A 16,466-nucleotide genomic window follows, 5' to 3' on the forward strand; every position below is an offset into this window, starting at 1 on the left:
GCGAGCAACGTATGAGAAGTTACAGCCGAAAAACGAGGACGTGTATTTTCGACATTTTTCAGCAGGTGCTTTTTCCTTCGTAAATTCTCTCCTGTTGATCCCACGCTCTTTTCGCTGCGTTTTCTGAGTTCCTGAGGGTCGAATTAGTCGAAAAAGGGTCATACTGGTTGAATCTGAGACCATAAATACTTCAATCGAAAAATGAAAAAAAAGCAAGGCTAACCCCTTTGCATTTTTTGCGAAAATTTTCGCGATTTTCAAAAGTGCTGAAATGAATTCTTCCGTGCACTATTCTGACGTAATTTTGCCAGAGGAGACGATTAAGCGCCGTCCCAATACGCTGCGAGCAACGTATGAGAAGTTACAGCCGAAAAACGAGGACGTGTATTTTCGACATTTTTCAGCAGGTGCTTTTTCCTTCGTAAATTCTCTCCTGTTGATCCCACGCTCTTTTCGCTGCGTTTTCTGAGTTCCTGAGGGTCGAATGAGTCGAAAAAGGGTCATACTGGTTGAATCTGAGACCATAAATACTTTAATCGAAAGATGAAAAAAAAGCAAGGCTAACCCCTTTGCATTTTTTGCGAAAATTTTCGCGATTTTCAAAAGTGCTGGAATGAATTCTTTCGTGCACTATTCTGACGTAATTTTGCCAGAGGAGACGATTAAGCGCCGTCCCAATACGCTGCGAGCAACGTATGAGGAGTTACAGCCGAAAAACGAGGACGTGTATTTTCGACATTTTTCAGCAGGTGCTTTTTCCTTCGTAAATTCTCTCCTGTTGATCCCACGCTCTTTTCGCTGCGTTTTCTGAGTTCCTGAGGGTCGAATGAGTCGAAAAAGGGTCATACTGGTTGAATCTGAGACCATAAATACTTTAATCGAAAAATGAAAAAAAAGCAAGGCTAACCCCTTTGCATTTTTTGCGAAAATTTTCGCGATTTTCAAAAGTGCTGGAATGAATTCTTTCGTGCACTATTCTGACGTAATTTTGCCAGAGGAGACGATTAAGCGCCGTCCCAATACGCTGCGAGCAACGTATGAGAAGTTACAGCCGAAAAACGAGGACGTGTATTTTCGACATTTTTCAGCAGGTGCTTTTTCCTTCGTAAATTCTCTCCTGTTGATCCCACGCTCTTTTCGCTGCGTTTTCTGAGTTCCTGAGGGTCGAATTAGTCGAAAAAGGGTCATACTGGTTGAATCTGAGACCATAAATACTTCAATCGAAAAATGAAAAAAAAGCAAGGCTAACCCCTTTGCATTTTTTGCGAAAATTTTCGCGATTTTCAAAAGTGCTGAAATGAATTCTTCCGTGCACTATTCTGACGTAATTTTGCCAGAGGAGACGATTAAGCGCCGTCCCAATACGCTGCGAGCAACGTATGAGAAGTTACAGCCGAAAAACGAGGACGTGTATTTTCGACATTTTTCAGCAGGTGCTTTTTCCTTCGTAAATTCTCTCCTGTTGATCCCACGCTCTTTTCGCTGCGTTTTCTGAGTTCCTGAGGGTCGAATGAGTCGAAAAAGGGTCATACTGGTTGAATCTGAGACCATAAATACTTTAATCGAAAAATGAAAAAAAAGCAAGGCTAACCCCTTTGCATTTTTTGCGAAAATTTTCGCGATTTTCAAAAGTGCTGGAATGAATTCTTTCGTGCACTATTCTGACGTAATTTTGCCAGAGGAGACGATTAAGCGCCGTCCCAATACGCTGCGAGCAACGTATGAGGAGTTACAGCCGAAAAACGAGGACGTGTATTTTCGACATTTTTCAGCAGGTGCTTTTTCCTTCGTAAATTCTCTCCTGTTGATCCCACGCTCTTTTCGCTGCGTTTTCTGAGTTCCTGAGGGTCGAATGAGTCGAAAAAGGGTCATACTGGTTGAATCTGAGACCATAAATACTTTAATCGAAAAATGAAAAAAAAGCAAGGCTAACCCCTTTGCATTTTTTGCGAAAATTTTCGCGATTTTCAAAAGTGCTGGAATGAATTCTTTCGTGCACTATTCTGACGTAATTTTGCCAGAGGAGACGATTAAGCGCCGTCCCAATACGCTGCGAGCAACGTATGAGAAGTTACAGCCGAAAAACGAGGACGTGTATTTTCGACATTTTTCAGCAGGTGCTTTTTCCTTCGTAAATTCTCTCCTGTTGATCCCACGCTCTTTACGCTGCGTTTTCTGAGTTCCTGAGGGTCGAATCAGTCGAAAAAGGGTCATACTGGTTGAATCTGAGACCATAAATTCTTTGGTCGAAAAATGAAAAAAAAGCAAGGCTAACCCCTTTGCATTTTTTGGGAAAATTTTCGCGATTTTGAAAAGTGCTGGAATGAATTCTTTCATGCACTATTCTGACGTAATTTTGCCAGAGGAGACGATTAAGCGCCGTCCCAATACGCTGCGAGCAACGTATGAGAAGTTACAGCCGAAAAACGAGGACGTGTATTTTCGACATTTTTCAGCAGGTGCTTTTTCCTTCGTAAATTCTCTCCTGTTGATCCCACGCTCTTTTCGCTGCGTTTTCTGAGTTCCTGAGGGTCGAATTAGTCGAAAAAGGATCATACTGGTTGAATCTGAGACCATAAATTCTTTGGTCGAAAAATGAAAAAAAAGCAAGGCTAACCCCTTTGCATTTTTTGCGAAAATTTTCGCGATTTTCAAAAGTGCTGGAATGAATTCTTTCGTGCACTATTCTGACGTAATTTTGCCAGAGGAGACGATTAAGCGCCGTCCCAATACGCTGCGAGCAACGTATGAGGAGTTACAGCCGAAAAACGAGGACGTGTATTTTCGACATTTTTCAGCGGGTGCTTTTTCCTTCGTAACTTCTCTGCTGTTGATCCCACGCTCTTTTCGCTTTGTTTCTTGTGTTCCTGAGGGTCCAATTAGTCAGGTGAGGGTCATCCAAATCGAATCTGAGACCAAAAACTTTCGGTTCCGAAATCGAAGGAAAAGTAAGGCTAACCCCTTTGTATTTTCGGCACAAATTTCCGCGATTCTGAAAAGTGCCGGAATAAATTCTTTTATGCACTAATCCGACGTAATTTTGCGAGAAAAATCGTTTGGGCGCAGTCCTAATACGCTGGGATCAACGCATCTTAAGTTACAGCCAAAAACCAGATCCTGTGTTTTCGACATTTTTCAGCAGGTGCTTTTTCGCTCGCCGTTTCTCTCCTGTTGGACCTACGCTCTTTGCGCTGTGTTTTCTGAGTTCCTGAGGGTCCAATCAGTCAGGCAAGGGTCATTTACATCGAATCTGAGACCAAAAACTTTCGGCTCTAGGAATGAAGAAAAAGTAAGGCTAACTCCTCTGTATTTTTGGCTAAAATTTTAGCGATTTTCGCCTTCCTCGACCTCCTTCTCGTCCACCTCCGGCCACCTTCGACCACCGCCAACCACCCCCAACGACCATCGCTAGCCACTTCGGGTTATATCTCGAATACTACCCAGTGAACACAATTATGTCAAACTGATGTCAGAATGACGTCATGTCACGTCATGATTTACGTAAGATGTGAGTCATATATGAGTCACATATGACTCATAATTTCCCACTTCCTGACGTAAGATTCTTACGTAAGATAAATGACGTAAATATGACCTCCAATTGACATCATTATGACTTAACTAACGTCAAAATGACATAACTCTGATGTCATAGAGAAGTAAAGTCGGTACCGGAAGCTTACAAAAATATGACGTCCAGCTGACGTACTTGTTATTTAGCTGACGTCAAGATGACTTAAATTTGAGGTAAAATAGTGATGTAAAGTTGCTTACAAAATTGTGACGTCTGGCTGACATGATTATAACTTACCTGACGTCTCGATGACATAACTCTGATGTCATAGTGATAAAAAGTATTTAAGAATGCTTATAATAATATAACTGTTACAACAGAACTTGTAAAGTCAAAATGTTTATATTTTTCATTTATATATAGTGATTATTTTGTTACTGTACCTCTATTACAATATAATAATTAATTTTGAAATTAGTTTATATATTTTATTTATGACAATATCCTAAGATTTTCAATGTTAAAAATATATTTAATGTTTGCATTTAAAGAGAATTTGCGGTAAGTTAAATTTTGACACTAAATATAAAAGTAAAAATTAAGAAATGTCATATGAAATTCCACTTATGAATTATTAAATCAATACATGATACAACATAGAACATAAATAGAAAAGTATCGTTGATCGTTTTTTTTTATACCGTCGTGACATTAGTATTATGTCACTCGTATGTAAAAGAATGACCGGAAGCTGATGCTTAAGTATGACGTTCATCGTACATCAATTTTACGTAAAAGTATTAGTTGTTTCTTACGTAAGAATATGACGGTATTATGATATCCTTTTGACGTCAGAATATGACTTGTAATTTATGTAATTGTATAATTTATTTCATACGTAAATAATATATAAATTTATGACTTTGATGCGACGTCACACATGTGATAGGGATAAGACATAATATTTACGTAATATTTAAGTCACAATCATGACGTCATATAAAAGTCAAATTTTATGTCAGCACTATGTCATAATGATGTCATACTACATGACATCATATCAGAGTCATCAATAAAGTCATTTTTATGTCATATCTATGTAAAAAGTCGATGATCTCTATGTGACCTATCTATGACGTCATATGGAGGTCATGTGTTCACTGGGTAATGAATATTTTAAGTATTATAACGCATGAAAAATATTGTGTCAGGATTATTATAATATTTGTGTTGACACATTTCAACAAGAAGAGTATAAAAAATTATAGAACTTCTACGACCGCATTGAGAGCTACTGAATTGGGGCTTGCGCGAAAAATGAATTGAAATAATTAATTGTAAACGTGATAAGATTAAAAAATTTCAGAGAATATATAATGACAATTGCCATTAAATGTTACAAAAGTGTTTCATTCACCGTGCACAAATACTCGTTCTCCTCGATCACCCGCAAACAACCTCTACCACCTTGACCACCGCCAACCACCTCCAACGACCACCTCTAACCACCTCGGGTCATACCTCGAATACTAATGAATATTTCAAGTATTAGAACACATCAACAATATTGTGTAAGGAATAATGTAATTTTTCCAGCGACAGATTTGACCAAGAAGATCATAAGAAAATCATAAAAAATTATCGAAATCTTACGACCGCATTGAGAGCTACTGAATTTGGGCTTGTGCGAAAAATGAATCGAAATAATTCATAGTAAATGTAACAAGTTGAAAAAAATGTGGATAAAATATAATTAGAATCGCCATCAAATGTTGTAAAAATGTTATACTGACCGTGCACAAATAGTAACATAGCTTTTTGTTAATGGTTCACAGGAAAATAGTTGATTATAATTCTTTGTTCTGTACTATTACCGCATACAAATGGTTAAAAACTGAAAGCAATCAATTATTATGCAGCTAAATATTTAAGTAACACTGAAGAAAGGTGAATAATAAAATCAGATAATGGAGAAAAAATATTTTTCGTGTCGGTTCAAAGTGGAAACCGGGTTTTTAAAATGCTGTCATATGAAAGATGGGGCAAAGTACAAATATTATTATTTTTTAAATCAATCAAATACGACAATTTTTCAGGGAAACGTCGAAATTGTCGGTTATTTTTTCTCTATGGAAGATAACCAACGAAGCTTTTTATAATTTCGAGTGTATTCCAACTTACATTTGGAGAGTACAAGAAAAATTTACTTATCATCAATTGTCGCAAAATGGCGAAGTTATTAGCAGGCCAATGAAGCGCCTCGCCGCTGGAATCCCGAATTGACAGGAAAGACGGAGTGCGTAATTTGTGTCTGAAATGTAAAAGCTGAAATCACTTTGAATTGACATATATTTTTATCAACAATGAACTACAAAACTCATAAAGATCCATTAAATCACATTCATTTTCGTTCAGAATTTTCTTGATAAAATCGTTACTTTTTAGGTTCGAGCTCGACAATTTATATTATATCACGGTTTTTTGGGTTATTTCGACACATTGATAATAGAATGATGCGCGAATCAAAAATAACTAGTTTTAAAACACTCTCTTGTTAAAGCTCGCTCGGGGTCGGATGCCTAGTGTAACTGGTTTTTGTAGGGAAGACATAGTTGTAGGGGAGACTGGGGCACGATGAGTCCCCAAAAAAATCTGGTATATGCTTCATAGTATACAGAGCGAACACTGCCTTTGTGCATCTGACGTAAACCGAATCTATCAGTAAGATTTTTTCTATATAATGCTACAAATCACGTTTACACATGCATGAAAGTATAACGTATTGTGATTTTATGACACTAAATTTCGTCAAAAAATACCACAGAACAATCAGCTAAGTGCTGACAGATTTGAAACACTACGCACAGCAATTCGAGCTCCAATTGAACGACGTTATTGTCATGTATTCCTATGTATACAATGCCAACCACTCACCAATTGCAATTTGTTAATCCTGGTCGTTCGGTTTTTTTTCCTGTCCGATGATAGTAGAAAACATGACGTTTTCAATAATCAAACTTGTAAACTTGAAAATTTGTCCGGAAGGTCAAAAGTTATCAGGTCAAGGACCTGGACAGCCGGAACTACGGAGCGCTTGTCCCTGAAGTCGAGTTTCACCACGTAGCGGACCTGGAGCGCAGAAACTACGGAGCGCTTGTCCTGGAACTCGAGTTGCACCAGGAAGTGAACCCGGAGCGCAGGATCCAGGAGAAAGAGAACCCGGTACACGAAATCTGCGGAGCGCGATTCTCATCCGTCCGCTCTACTGCGCGGTTGTTTCCAGACTGAGGAATTTGGCCAGCTGATTACCATAGATCGATGACGTCGAGAGAAAAAAAATTTTGGGTGACGTCACTTTCTGAACAGCCGAACATCCGACATCCAAACTTTGGTATCAAACTTTAATACTATGCATGATGTATGATGCATGATGATGTATCATGTATGATGTACGATGATATGATATGATGTATGATGATTTTAGTTTTCACATTTCAGACAAGAAATACGCACTTTATCTTTCCTGCCGACGCCAGACTCAAGCGGTTGGCCCTTCGATGGTCAGCCTTTGACTAAAGATATATTCTTCAGTTAACGGGTCAGCTAATAACGCTGCCGTTCTGCGACACCTGGATGATAAAAATTTTTGCTCGTACCTTTCAAATGTGTGTTAAAATACACTCGAAGTTTCAAGAAGCTTCGTTCTTTCTCTCCCTATCAAAAAAAAACGAAACAAAAAATCGCCGACAATCATCTTTTTAGGTCTTTAAATCAGGTCACTGCGTTTAATACTGTCTCATGTACGGAGCATCCATTTCATCTCGATCAAAATTAGCGCATCCGTGATGTATTACAATTACTCTGAATTTTTTTTCATACAATTTTCGAAAAATAATTCTGCTTCTCTACCCAACGTGAAGTATTTCACTTACTACTAGCTAAAACAACGTTTAGATTCTATGCCTACGAAAATCCAAGATCGAGAGAGCATATGAAAAGTTATTGGAATACTTATGAATAATAATGTTATGTAATACATCGAGCGGGTGTCGAATAGAATCCCATTTCGAAATGAATAATTCTTCCATTTCATATTATTCCGTATTATTGTAGATAATCTAGTTTGTCTCCTAGAAAATTATAAAATCTATGGTATGCATCACGTAGTAATCGTAAATGGATCATATATATTAATATCGTACATGGACCGAATATACATATATACTATTTGATCTCTGCATCATTATTACATCTGATCTATCATTATTACCTATATTTAATCAAATCACTGTTTAGCTACGAATTTTGGAAGAAATTCACCCTCATTATTAATTTCTTGTGTCGCCGACAAGTCGGTAAGTACACACCGGCAAAATACTGGCTTGGGCGTATCATCGCGAAGACCGCATTACTCGGAAGGTGAATGCAGCGTGCATCATGTCGAAATCGGTAACTCTCTGATGTTCTGCAATAAGTTCTCAACTGTACCGTTGGAACATCTCAGGGGGCGCAAGCGCACGACGATTTTCGGTTATCATACCAAAGCCGATTAGGGCAACTGTCTTTATATTCTCCAGTCAATGAAGAAGTTGATAATTATTTCATCTGCCGTTAACATATCATTCAAAAGGGTAACATGGGGGATTGGATGCATTCATGTTCTCTTCCAAAATTATGTGGATACAGCGTATTAAGCAATAGATTTTCGTGAATCTCAATCGAAGAAACTATTTCGAACTCGTCGGACTCACAAAGGGAAATCGAAGTGAGCATTCACATATCGTGGGTTTAAATCGAGATTCAACTGCTCAACAAATACGATGTGACTTCGCCAAATTACAAAGCAGGTTTACTTTCATACTTGGCCTTTTGAGATTGAGTGAATCGTGGCGATTCCAACTTGAAACTTTCTCTGTTATGAGAAGTAGACTTCTGACAACAAAAACTGCACAAAGGCATACATTGATACAGTAATGAATTTCTTGCAATGTCGATGCTGTGTCTGGAAGCATGCCTTCCTCCCTTGACAGTCATGCGATGACACATGCTCTCATGCTTCGCAACTCGAAAAATTGAAAAATTTGAAGAATTTCCTGGAATTATCAGCACAACACCCTAGCCGCAACAAGGCCGCGAAAATGAAGATGCTTTCATCAATTGCTCTCAAGGACACAATGAAAATTTATGCTCGTCTGCTAGCCTGATTGAATCCTGAGGAGTGCAACAAAGAGATCTAGACTAGGCGACGACCAACAGTTGAGAAAATACAAGAAAAAAAAAAAAAACGTTACAAAAGTTCGATTGCCATTCTTTCCAATACAGCATACCTAAAATAAGAGACAATGCAATATCATACATTATATATCGTGTCCCAGCAGAGTTGTGTTTTACCTGGCCACCGGCGGAAACTTAAGCTATTTGTCAAAACTACATTAAAAGCCACATATCTGATATAGTATTTTTCACACTTTCCTCGAGACATTGCATACTGTACACCTACTCTCTCATATAATTATTCAACTTCTTATGTCATGTTCAATTATATCTGTGCATTTCACTTTCTTTGATACACTAATTTTATTCGTCATTTTGTCAACTTACTGCACACTGACACCCAAAAACTTGTGATGTTCCTTCCTCGCCGTTCCAAGAACCCGTCGCAAATTTTTTGCATTTCAGCCGTAATTTTTGATCCGTCGTTCAAAGTAATCCTTGCCTTTTTTCAATTCTTGAAAACTCATCGGACCCGGAAAAATGTAAAATAAGCATTAGCAAAGGACCCTGTTTTCCGGCTGTAAGTCCTGATTCGTTGTCGCAGCGATGTCACACTCCGTATACCTAATTGTTTTTAATTAATTCGATTACTTTTTGAAATCCGCGTGCAATATTTTTGCTCAAACATATTGGGATAATGCATAGAAAAATATCATGATTTAAAATTATTTTAGGAAGGATTATAACAGTGCCCGGTAGTCCATCATACCCTACTTCAGTATTTCTTCATCGCACGCACGCCTCGCTGTTCAACGTTGTTAGTAATAAAGTCAGATCAACAGGATCACTCCAAGGATTTAGCCACTAAAGCAGTCAATATGTCATCCGTTACTGTAGTAATTTTGCAATCACTGTAATTACATTGTAATCATGAAAATGTCTTCAATCTAGCAGTCATTTTTTTAATTGTAATCATATGCAATCATACCGTAGTCATTGTGGTTACAATAAAAATAATAATCACAATAACCTGCACCAATAATATCTTTACTATTACAGCATATAACGACCGAATTCGTAATAGAGAGTAGTATGAACTAGGCTATGTTAATCTACCCATCTCGCTGCTTATTGTCAAAAACTAATTGCACAAAAACTAAATTATCCTCGATTTTACAAATGATAAAGATAAAACAGCTTACGAATTTACGTACTTCAATGAGTATAAATTGTTTGAATATCAGAAGATCAGAAAGCACGGTATCACATTATAAAATCATAACATATCATGTTCAAATCAGAATTCAAGACAGAACCAAGTAATATCAAGCTAATGCTATACGGCAAAGGAAAGCATTAGTTCCTATAAGTTACATTTGATTAAATCAAATTAGGAACGATTTATTAAATGTCAATGATATCGTACGATAGTTACGCCTGTAGAAAAATATAACTGCGTCATAAACTATAATAAGCTAGTTTGATCTAAATCAGATTGAGATTAATCGAATTGAATTTAGGTAATTGTAAGAATGGGAATTAAGTCAGTTCAAATGAAATGAACTAAATTAAACTATGTTTTGTTTAAACCGAATGAAAATAATCTAATTAGATGCAAGTTACTTGCAGACAGCGAATACAAAACGAGCATTGCTCACGAAACTGCTAAAATCCTTCAATCACGCACGTATAGTTATTACAACTACGTATAATCAACGAAATGGCTGCAATTACTTTGATATTAGTACCCAATTCCGAATTCCCCGAATGAAATTAGAATTTGTTTTGAAATAAAACCGATTCCTTTCAAGTATTTTCGCTTCGTTTCAATACAAAATACTTCACACCCGGAAATTATAAATTTGTTCCAGTTTATCGAGAAACTCGTATTTATTTATAGATAATGAGCAACGACTAATGAGTTTCCAAATGGCTTATCTCCCGTCTTGGCATCAACCCACACTGCGTCAATCGGTTAATTATGTCATTGACCCCTAACAACAAATACGAAGATATTTTTCGATTGTAAGGACGCAACAAGTCTGTCGTAAGTACACAGAACATGCGACGCAGTTTATAAGCTTGAAACTTGTTTACCTCGTGTTGATTAGAACGTGGCAGCGACGTGGAAACATGTGAATTCAGCGAGTTAGGCCGGTAAGGTAGAACACGCGGCTAGGAATGACTGAAAAATCACAGTCCGCAACCTTTGAGGTTAGGTCATGTAAGACGCTAATATCGTTCCGTACCATCGAGCTTGCGAATACTGAATCAATAGATTAACTAACTTGCTAACGATCGAAGTTTAGCTGCGCTCATAATTATTCATACGGCAAGTTAAAATATCTCTTTTCTATTCTACTGATACTGAATATGTATCGTTTTTACCAGAGTTACAATTCAGTTACTTTTGTCTAGAGGTTTAAACTCATAGCGGGCTATTGATGATATCGGAGTTTCGGACACTAGCATCATGACCTCGTTGACAGCTATTCCTACCGTGTCGCGAATATCAAGCCGTGTTATTCGTATCCTCGGTTGCAATCCAGGCCCGATGACGTTGCAGGGGACAAACACGTACCTCGTTGGTACAGGACCAAGGTGATTACATCGTGAAAATATTTTGTGTTGAAATACTCTTCCTGCATAAATACTGATAATGTTAGTTTGTAATAAAACATTTATTGGGAACTTTGCATGTTGCAAAACTTCTATTTACACGGATTTCGGAGCAAGAAGAAAAGAAAATGTAAAACCTTGTTAATTTCCTTAAGTTACTGACTAGCTATTTCAAATTGTTTCAAACAAAATTCGTGACGATGAGGTCGAGTACTTGTCCTCAAAATAGAAACGTAGCTTTAAGGGAGGTTTTCTACTTTGTTAGACCAAAAAATGTTCGAATTTTCACAAATTATTGATGCGAAAAATATTAAATATAGATTGTTGATATTTGGCATACTTACTAACCGGTCTTTATTGAACGTAATAGTATTTTTTTAAGTTTGACAAAAGATGGCACTGGGAGTTACAGGAACCGTGTATGTCGGTGCGCCGACGATGATATTCTTCGCTTGCGGAACTCCTAAGTCCTGGACGAGTAATCTGAAGAAAAAGTATCAAATATATTTTTACTTTGTACAATATTGTGTACAAGTTGAACTAAAATCAAGAATAAAAATTGAAAAATAGCAAAACAGTGAGCGTTCAAAGGGGATGTCTAGTTCATCACCCAAAATTTTTGCAGTTTTTTGTTCATAAAATGAAAGCGCTCGAATATTTTTGGATAATTTTAGTTCAACTAATGAAGATGTTTGTGGTACACGTTCCGGCCATATTTCATAACGATTGCTCATCTAGGATGTGTAGGGACACTTCCGGAAACTGAGAAAACGTGGTTTCGAGAAAAACGTGTTTAAAGTTAATCTGCAGTTAATTTTCGAACCCCAGTCATGCGTTTGGAGGTAAAAAAATAAAATCATGAGTTATAGAGTTAATTTCAATGAAAAAATTCTAATTTTTCTTGAAACTATAAATAATAAAGCCCTCAAACTCAGATTCTCTAAGTGTTTTCATTTTCTTTCAAAAAAACTCCTAATAATAGGTATGAGTTTAGACCGTGCAAGCTGTAACCCCCCCTCTCTCTAAGACGTCATCGCCCAAGTCTTTGAGCCAATCTTGCGTCTTTTAATGCAGTGGAATGTATGGCGGCAACTTTTTTCACGCGCACCGTATCCCTTTTGTCTGCCATTATTTTTGCTTGGATTCCAATTGTGAAATTTGCTGAGCGTATACTTAAGCATTGGCTCTTTCCGATAAAAAGAATCGAAAACTTTTTTTATTCTGGCCCAACAAAGTAGAAGCCTCCCTTGAGGAAGAAGAACAAGAAGTGCTGACTGAAGATGTTAATTCAACGCAAAAAGAGTTTCAAGTTCGTACCGTTAACGTAACGAGACATTGAAATAAAATTCAGTATTTTGCAACTTTCTCGTGAATTTGAAGATATTCAGTTTGCAAAATATGCAGCGTCGGATTAGCGCCTAGGTCGACTAGGCCCAGGCCTTGGGCGGCAGATTTTTCATGGTGGCAAATTTTTAGAAGCAGCACTGCCGTTTTTTTTCTTTTTTTCTTGTTAAGATTACATTATTACAGTTTTTGCCGTCAGATCGTGTTCCAATCATATTCGGATGAAATGATAATTAGTGGATACATTGTATTTTTTGCAATTGAAAAAGATCTTACAACTTCTACGTATTACACAGAGTTAATTGAGAAATTTGCTGCTCAAAAGAGTGGACGTAGACCGATGTAAAAAAAAAAATTAAGTTACCCAAAACGTCATGGCATCGACTTATTGAACTATGCATTTTCTTTCATTTAAATAATAAGATATCGGAAAAAATACGTATCGGGGCGGCAGATAATTTTAGGGTCTGGGGGCGGCAGGTTCATTAATTCGGCACTGAAAATATGATCACGTTATGCCTTATTACGGCTTGTTAAACTATACGCAAACCTGAAGTTGCGAAATAACATTTTCAAATAAAAATAAATAAAAAAGTATCGCGTTATATTAAGAGGATGCTGTAGTGAGTTTTTAGAGACCGTGTGAAATATCACTTATTTCGACTATGCCGACGCTTACGCATCACTAACGCAAAAAAGCTCCAACTGATAGTGCCGTTCTACATACTATGTCAATTACGAATATCTGAAAAAAGTTTTGATTTACGTAACAATAATGCTAGGGAATGTATTCCTGTAATTCAATTACCATTTAATGCAGGTATACATTTCCTGGCGTTATTCTCGCATATAATCAAATTATTTTGGGTGTTCCTGTTTGGCATTGCATGTAGAATGGTCCTACCGTGGCTCTTCGCCAATTTTGTGAAAAAAGTGGGTAGATGCACCAGTTGTGGACGATTAAATAGAATTCTTTATTTGTTAATTTGGCTCGTATGTTACTCATTCTTACTAATCTTATCAATTACTCAACTCGTTATCAAAATCTGACTTCGAGCAAGTTTTGGAAAAAAAGTTTTTCATTACTCGGTACACTTTCTAGATTGAAAATTAGTATTCAAGTAGATCAAAACACCTCTGTACCGTTTGGGGCTATATCCCCAGTTTATATGTAATGAACATATATAGCTACAATCGAATAATTAAACTATGACCACAACTGGTACCTAGGTAACCAAAACCGATTACGTCTACTACACGAGATACGAATTAATAAATGATTGAAAGAAAACCGAAAATTTAAGACGGATTCTGATCGATGCGGGTGACAAAACAACGTCGACCGAGTACACAAAGCACTTGACCGAGGTGCTTAGAAGCGAAAATGCAACATTGGAACACCTTTTGTTAACCCACTGGCACCATGATCACATCGGCGGTGTGTCGGCGGTGAAAGCATTGGTGGAATCCAGAGTAACCGAACCGAACAAGTCGAAAAATTGGGAAATTTCAAAAAGTGACCGACTCAGGGTGTCGAAGTTACCCAGGGCGCCAGATGACTTTCAAAATATCAGCGACGACGAACGTTCATTGAAATGGGAGGCCATGGAGAACGGGCAATCTTTTCGGACGGAAGGGGCAACTCTGACAGTTAAATGGACTCCAGGTCACACGACGGATCATGCATGCCTGAAAGTCGAAGAAGAGAACGCGATTTTCAGTGGCGACTGCATTCTGGGTGAGGGAACGGCCGTCTTCGAGGACCTCTACGACTATATGGCTTCACTATCAGAGATCCTCGATATTTCTCCAAAACTCATTTATCCAGGACACGGACCGGTCATTGAGGATCCTGTGCCTCGAATAAAGTTCTATATCGCTCATAGGCACCAGAGGGAAAAACAAATCCTTGATGTCCTCTACAAGCACGCCACCGAGACACCGATGTCGGAAATTGACATAGTTCGACGTGTTTACAAAGTAGGTATCATGATTATCGTATTACTGATAATGTTTCGCATTATCGAGGGCTTGGCCATTCGGGAATTCGAGCGTTCATATGACTTCAAGTCTTAATTGTGAATTCCAAAGGCTTGATGAAGTCGAAAGATTGCAGAAAGCTTTCATTAAATGTCAAGTAACTTTAAGAAATCGAAAGACTTGAATTGAATTAAAATAGTTCAACAGACCTCAATTGAATTGAAAATGACATCATAAGACGTCCATTGATTTGAACGAATTCATAGAACTGCAATTGAATCGGCAAGACTTCAATTGAATTGAAATTATTTCAACCACTTCGTGATACCAAGGCTTCGGTCGAGTTCACATGACCTTAAATGACTTCACGTGACCTCAAAAATGGTTAAACTCTTCGTTACTGTGAATCTAAGGTTTTTTGATTTTTTTTTTTTTTACTTTATATAGCTACAAAACATAATTCATGTTTGCAGGATACCCCTGAGAACCTCTGGATTGCAGCTGCTGAGAACGTTAACCATCATCTGAAGAAGCTTCTGAAGGAACGGAAGGTCCGCGGGGATACGGGAGCCTGGCTCAAATGCGTTTGAATGTATGCAGCAATAAAAATGTACTGTTGATTTACAAACTAGTATTGTAAAGCGATATTGTAATATGTCATCACAAGCAATCTAACGCAAAAACAGAGCTCAAAATGTACATAATGTGATATGATACACAAAATATTCACTTACTTCAGAATCCATAAGCTTTTTTTTCATACCTTAAATTCTGCCAAAATAGTGACACAGATTTAACCTTCGTCTTCACAGAGAGGGAAAGAGGGATAAAGAGAAAGGAAGTAATAAACTGATATTGTCTTAATAACAGGGTGGCCACTCAATTCCGTTCACGGAATTCCCTGACATTTCCCGGTTTTCCCTGACTGAAATCATTATTTTTCCCTAACATTTTGATGCACAATTTGTGCAGAAATCACTAAAAACTATAGTAACCTAGTTAAAGTATGGCCAAATATATTAAAGTTATAAAAGTTTTTAAAAGTTGTTGATTCCGTTCATTATGATTTTTGAAAGTTGACAAAAAATTAAAATTTCCATTTCCGTCGTCTTGTTAAGTATATATTTAAGAAGGGGCTCCAAGAAGCGAAATATTTTTAGAGCTATTATTTGAACATTTATGCTGTTTGCAATGAAAATCGAGGTTCGAAGAATTATGACTAATTAACGAATGTGTAACTTTTTGAAAAATAAACTTAAAAATTTTTTTCCAACGGGACATTTTTCTTTTAAGTGTCAAGAATACACCACAATTTATCCAAATATTTAAATTGATATTTAATACAGCAAAACAATTATTTTAGGCGGTGTACTGTCTAGACGCGGCGCGTCTATGCCGTAACAGTTGCGCAGAGCCCTATGTTCAGCGTTAAATTAAAATTACTAATACTGAAGATAGAATTCCGGGTGCTCGTACTTTTTTATTGGAAATTTCCTCCTCTTTAAGAATCTTTTTAAAATTTTCGCTAGCGCTTTTACTTTTAGAGTTATTGCCAAAAAACTGAGACTTCGTTTTTTCTAGACTATTAGGCGTCGGTGAACGTGCGTCTCCACACGCAGTGACGGCCATAGATAAATCAGACCGATGTCTGCTCGTACTACTGAATTCATGTGACAATCAACAACTAAGCTTATAATCGTCAATAAGAAGAGAAGAAAAATTGTAATGATGCGGTGACAGCATCTCAATTTTATGGACAAGGCTTTTGAAATCCGTGAGTTCTATAAAAAGTCCC

General features: G+C 37.3%; 1 protein-coding gene across 1 annotated transcript; it reads left to right on the forward strand.

Moving 5' to 3' along the window:
* Window positions 1-10,899: 10,899 nt before the first annotated feature.
* Window positions 10,900-16,466, forward strand: LOC124220272 (endoribonuclease LACTB2). Its single transcript, XM_069136644.1, has 4 exons — window positions 10,900-11,060; window positions 11,149-11,329; window positions 13,996-14,671; window positions 15,145-16,466. Exons 2-4 carry the CDS (start codon window positions 11,202-11,204, stop codon window positions 15,259-15,261), a joined length of 921 nt encoding a protein of 306 aa, XP_068992745.1. The 5' UTR covers window positions 10,900-11,060; window positions 11,149-11,201; the 3' UTR covers window positions 15,262-16,466.

This window comes from Neodiprion pinetum, chromosome 5, assembly GCF_021155775.2.
Source record: "Neodiprion pinetum isolate iyNeoPine1 chromosome 5, iyNeoPine1.2, whole genome shotgun sequence".
NCBI classification, from domain to species: Eukaryota; Metazoa; Arthropoda; class Insecta; order Hymenoptera; family Diprionidae; genus Neodiprion; species Neodiprion pinetum.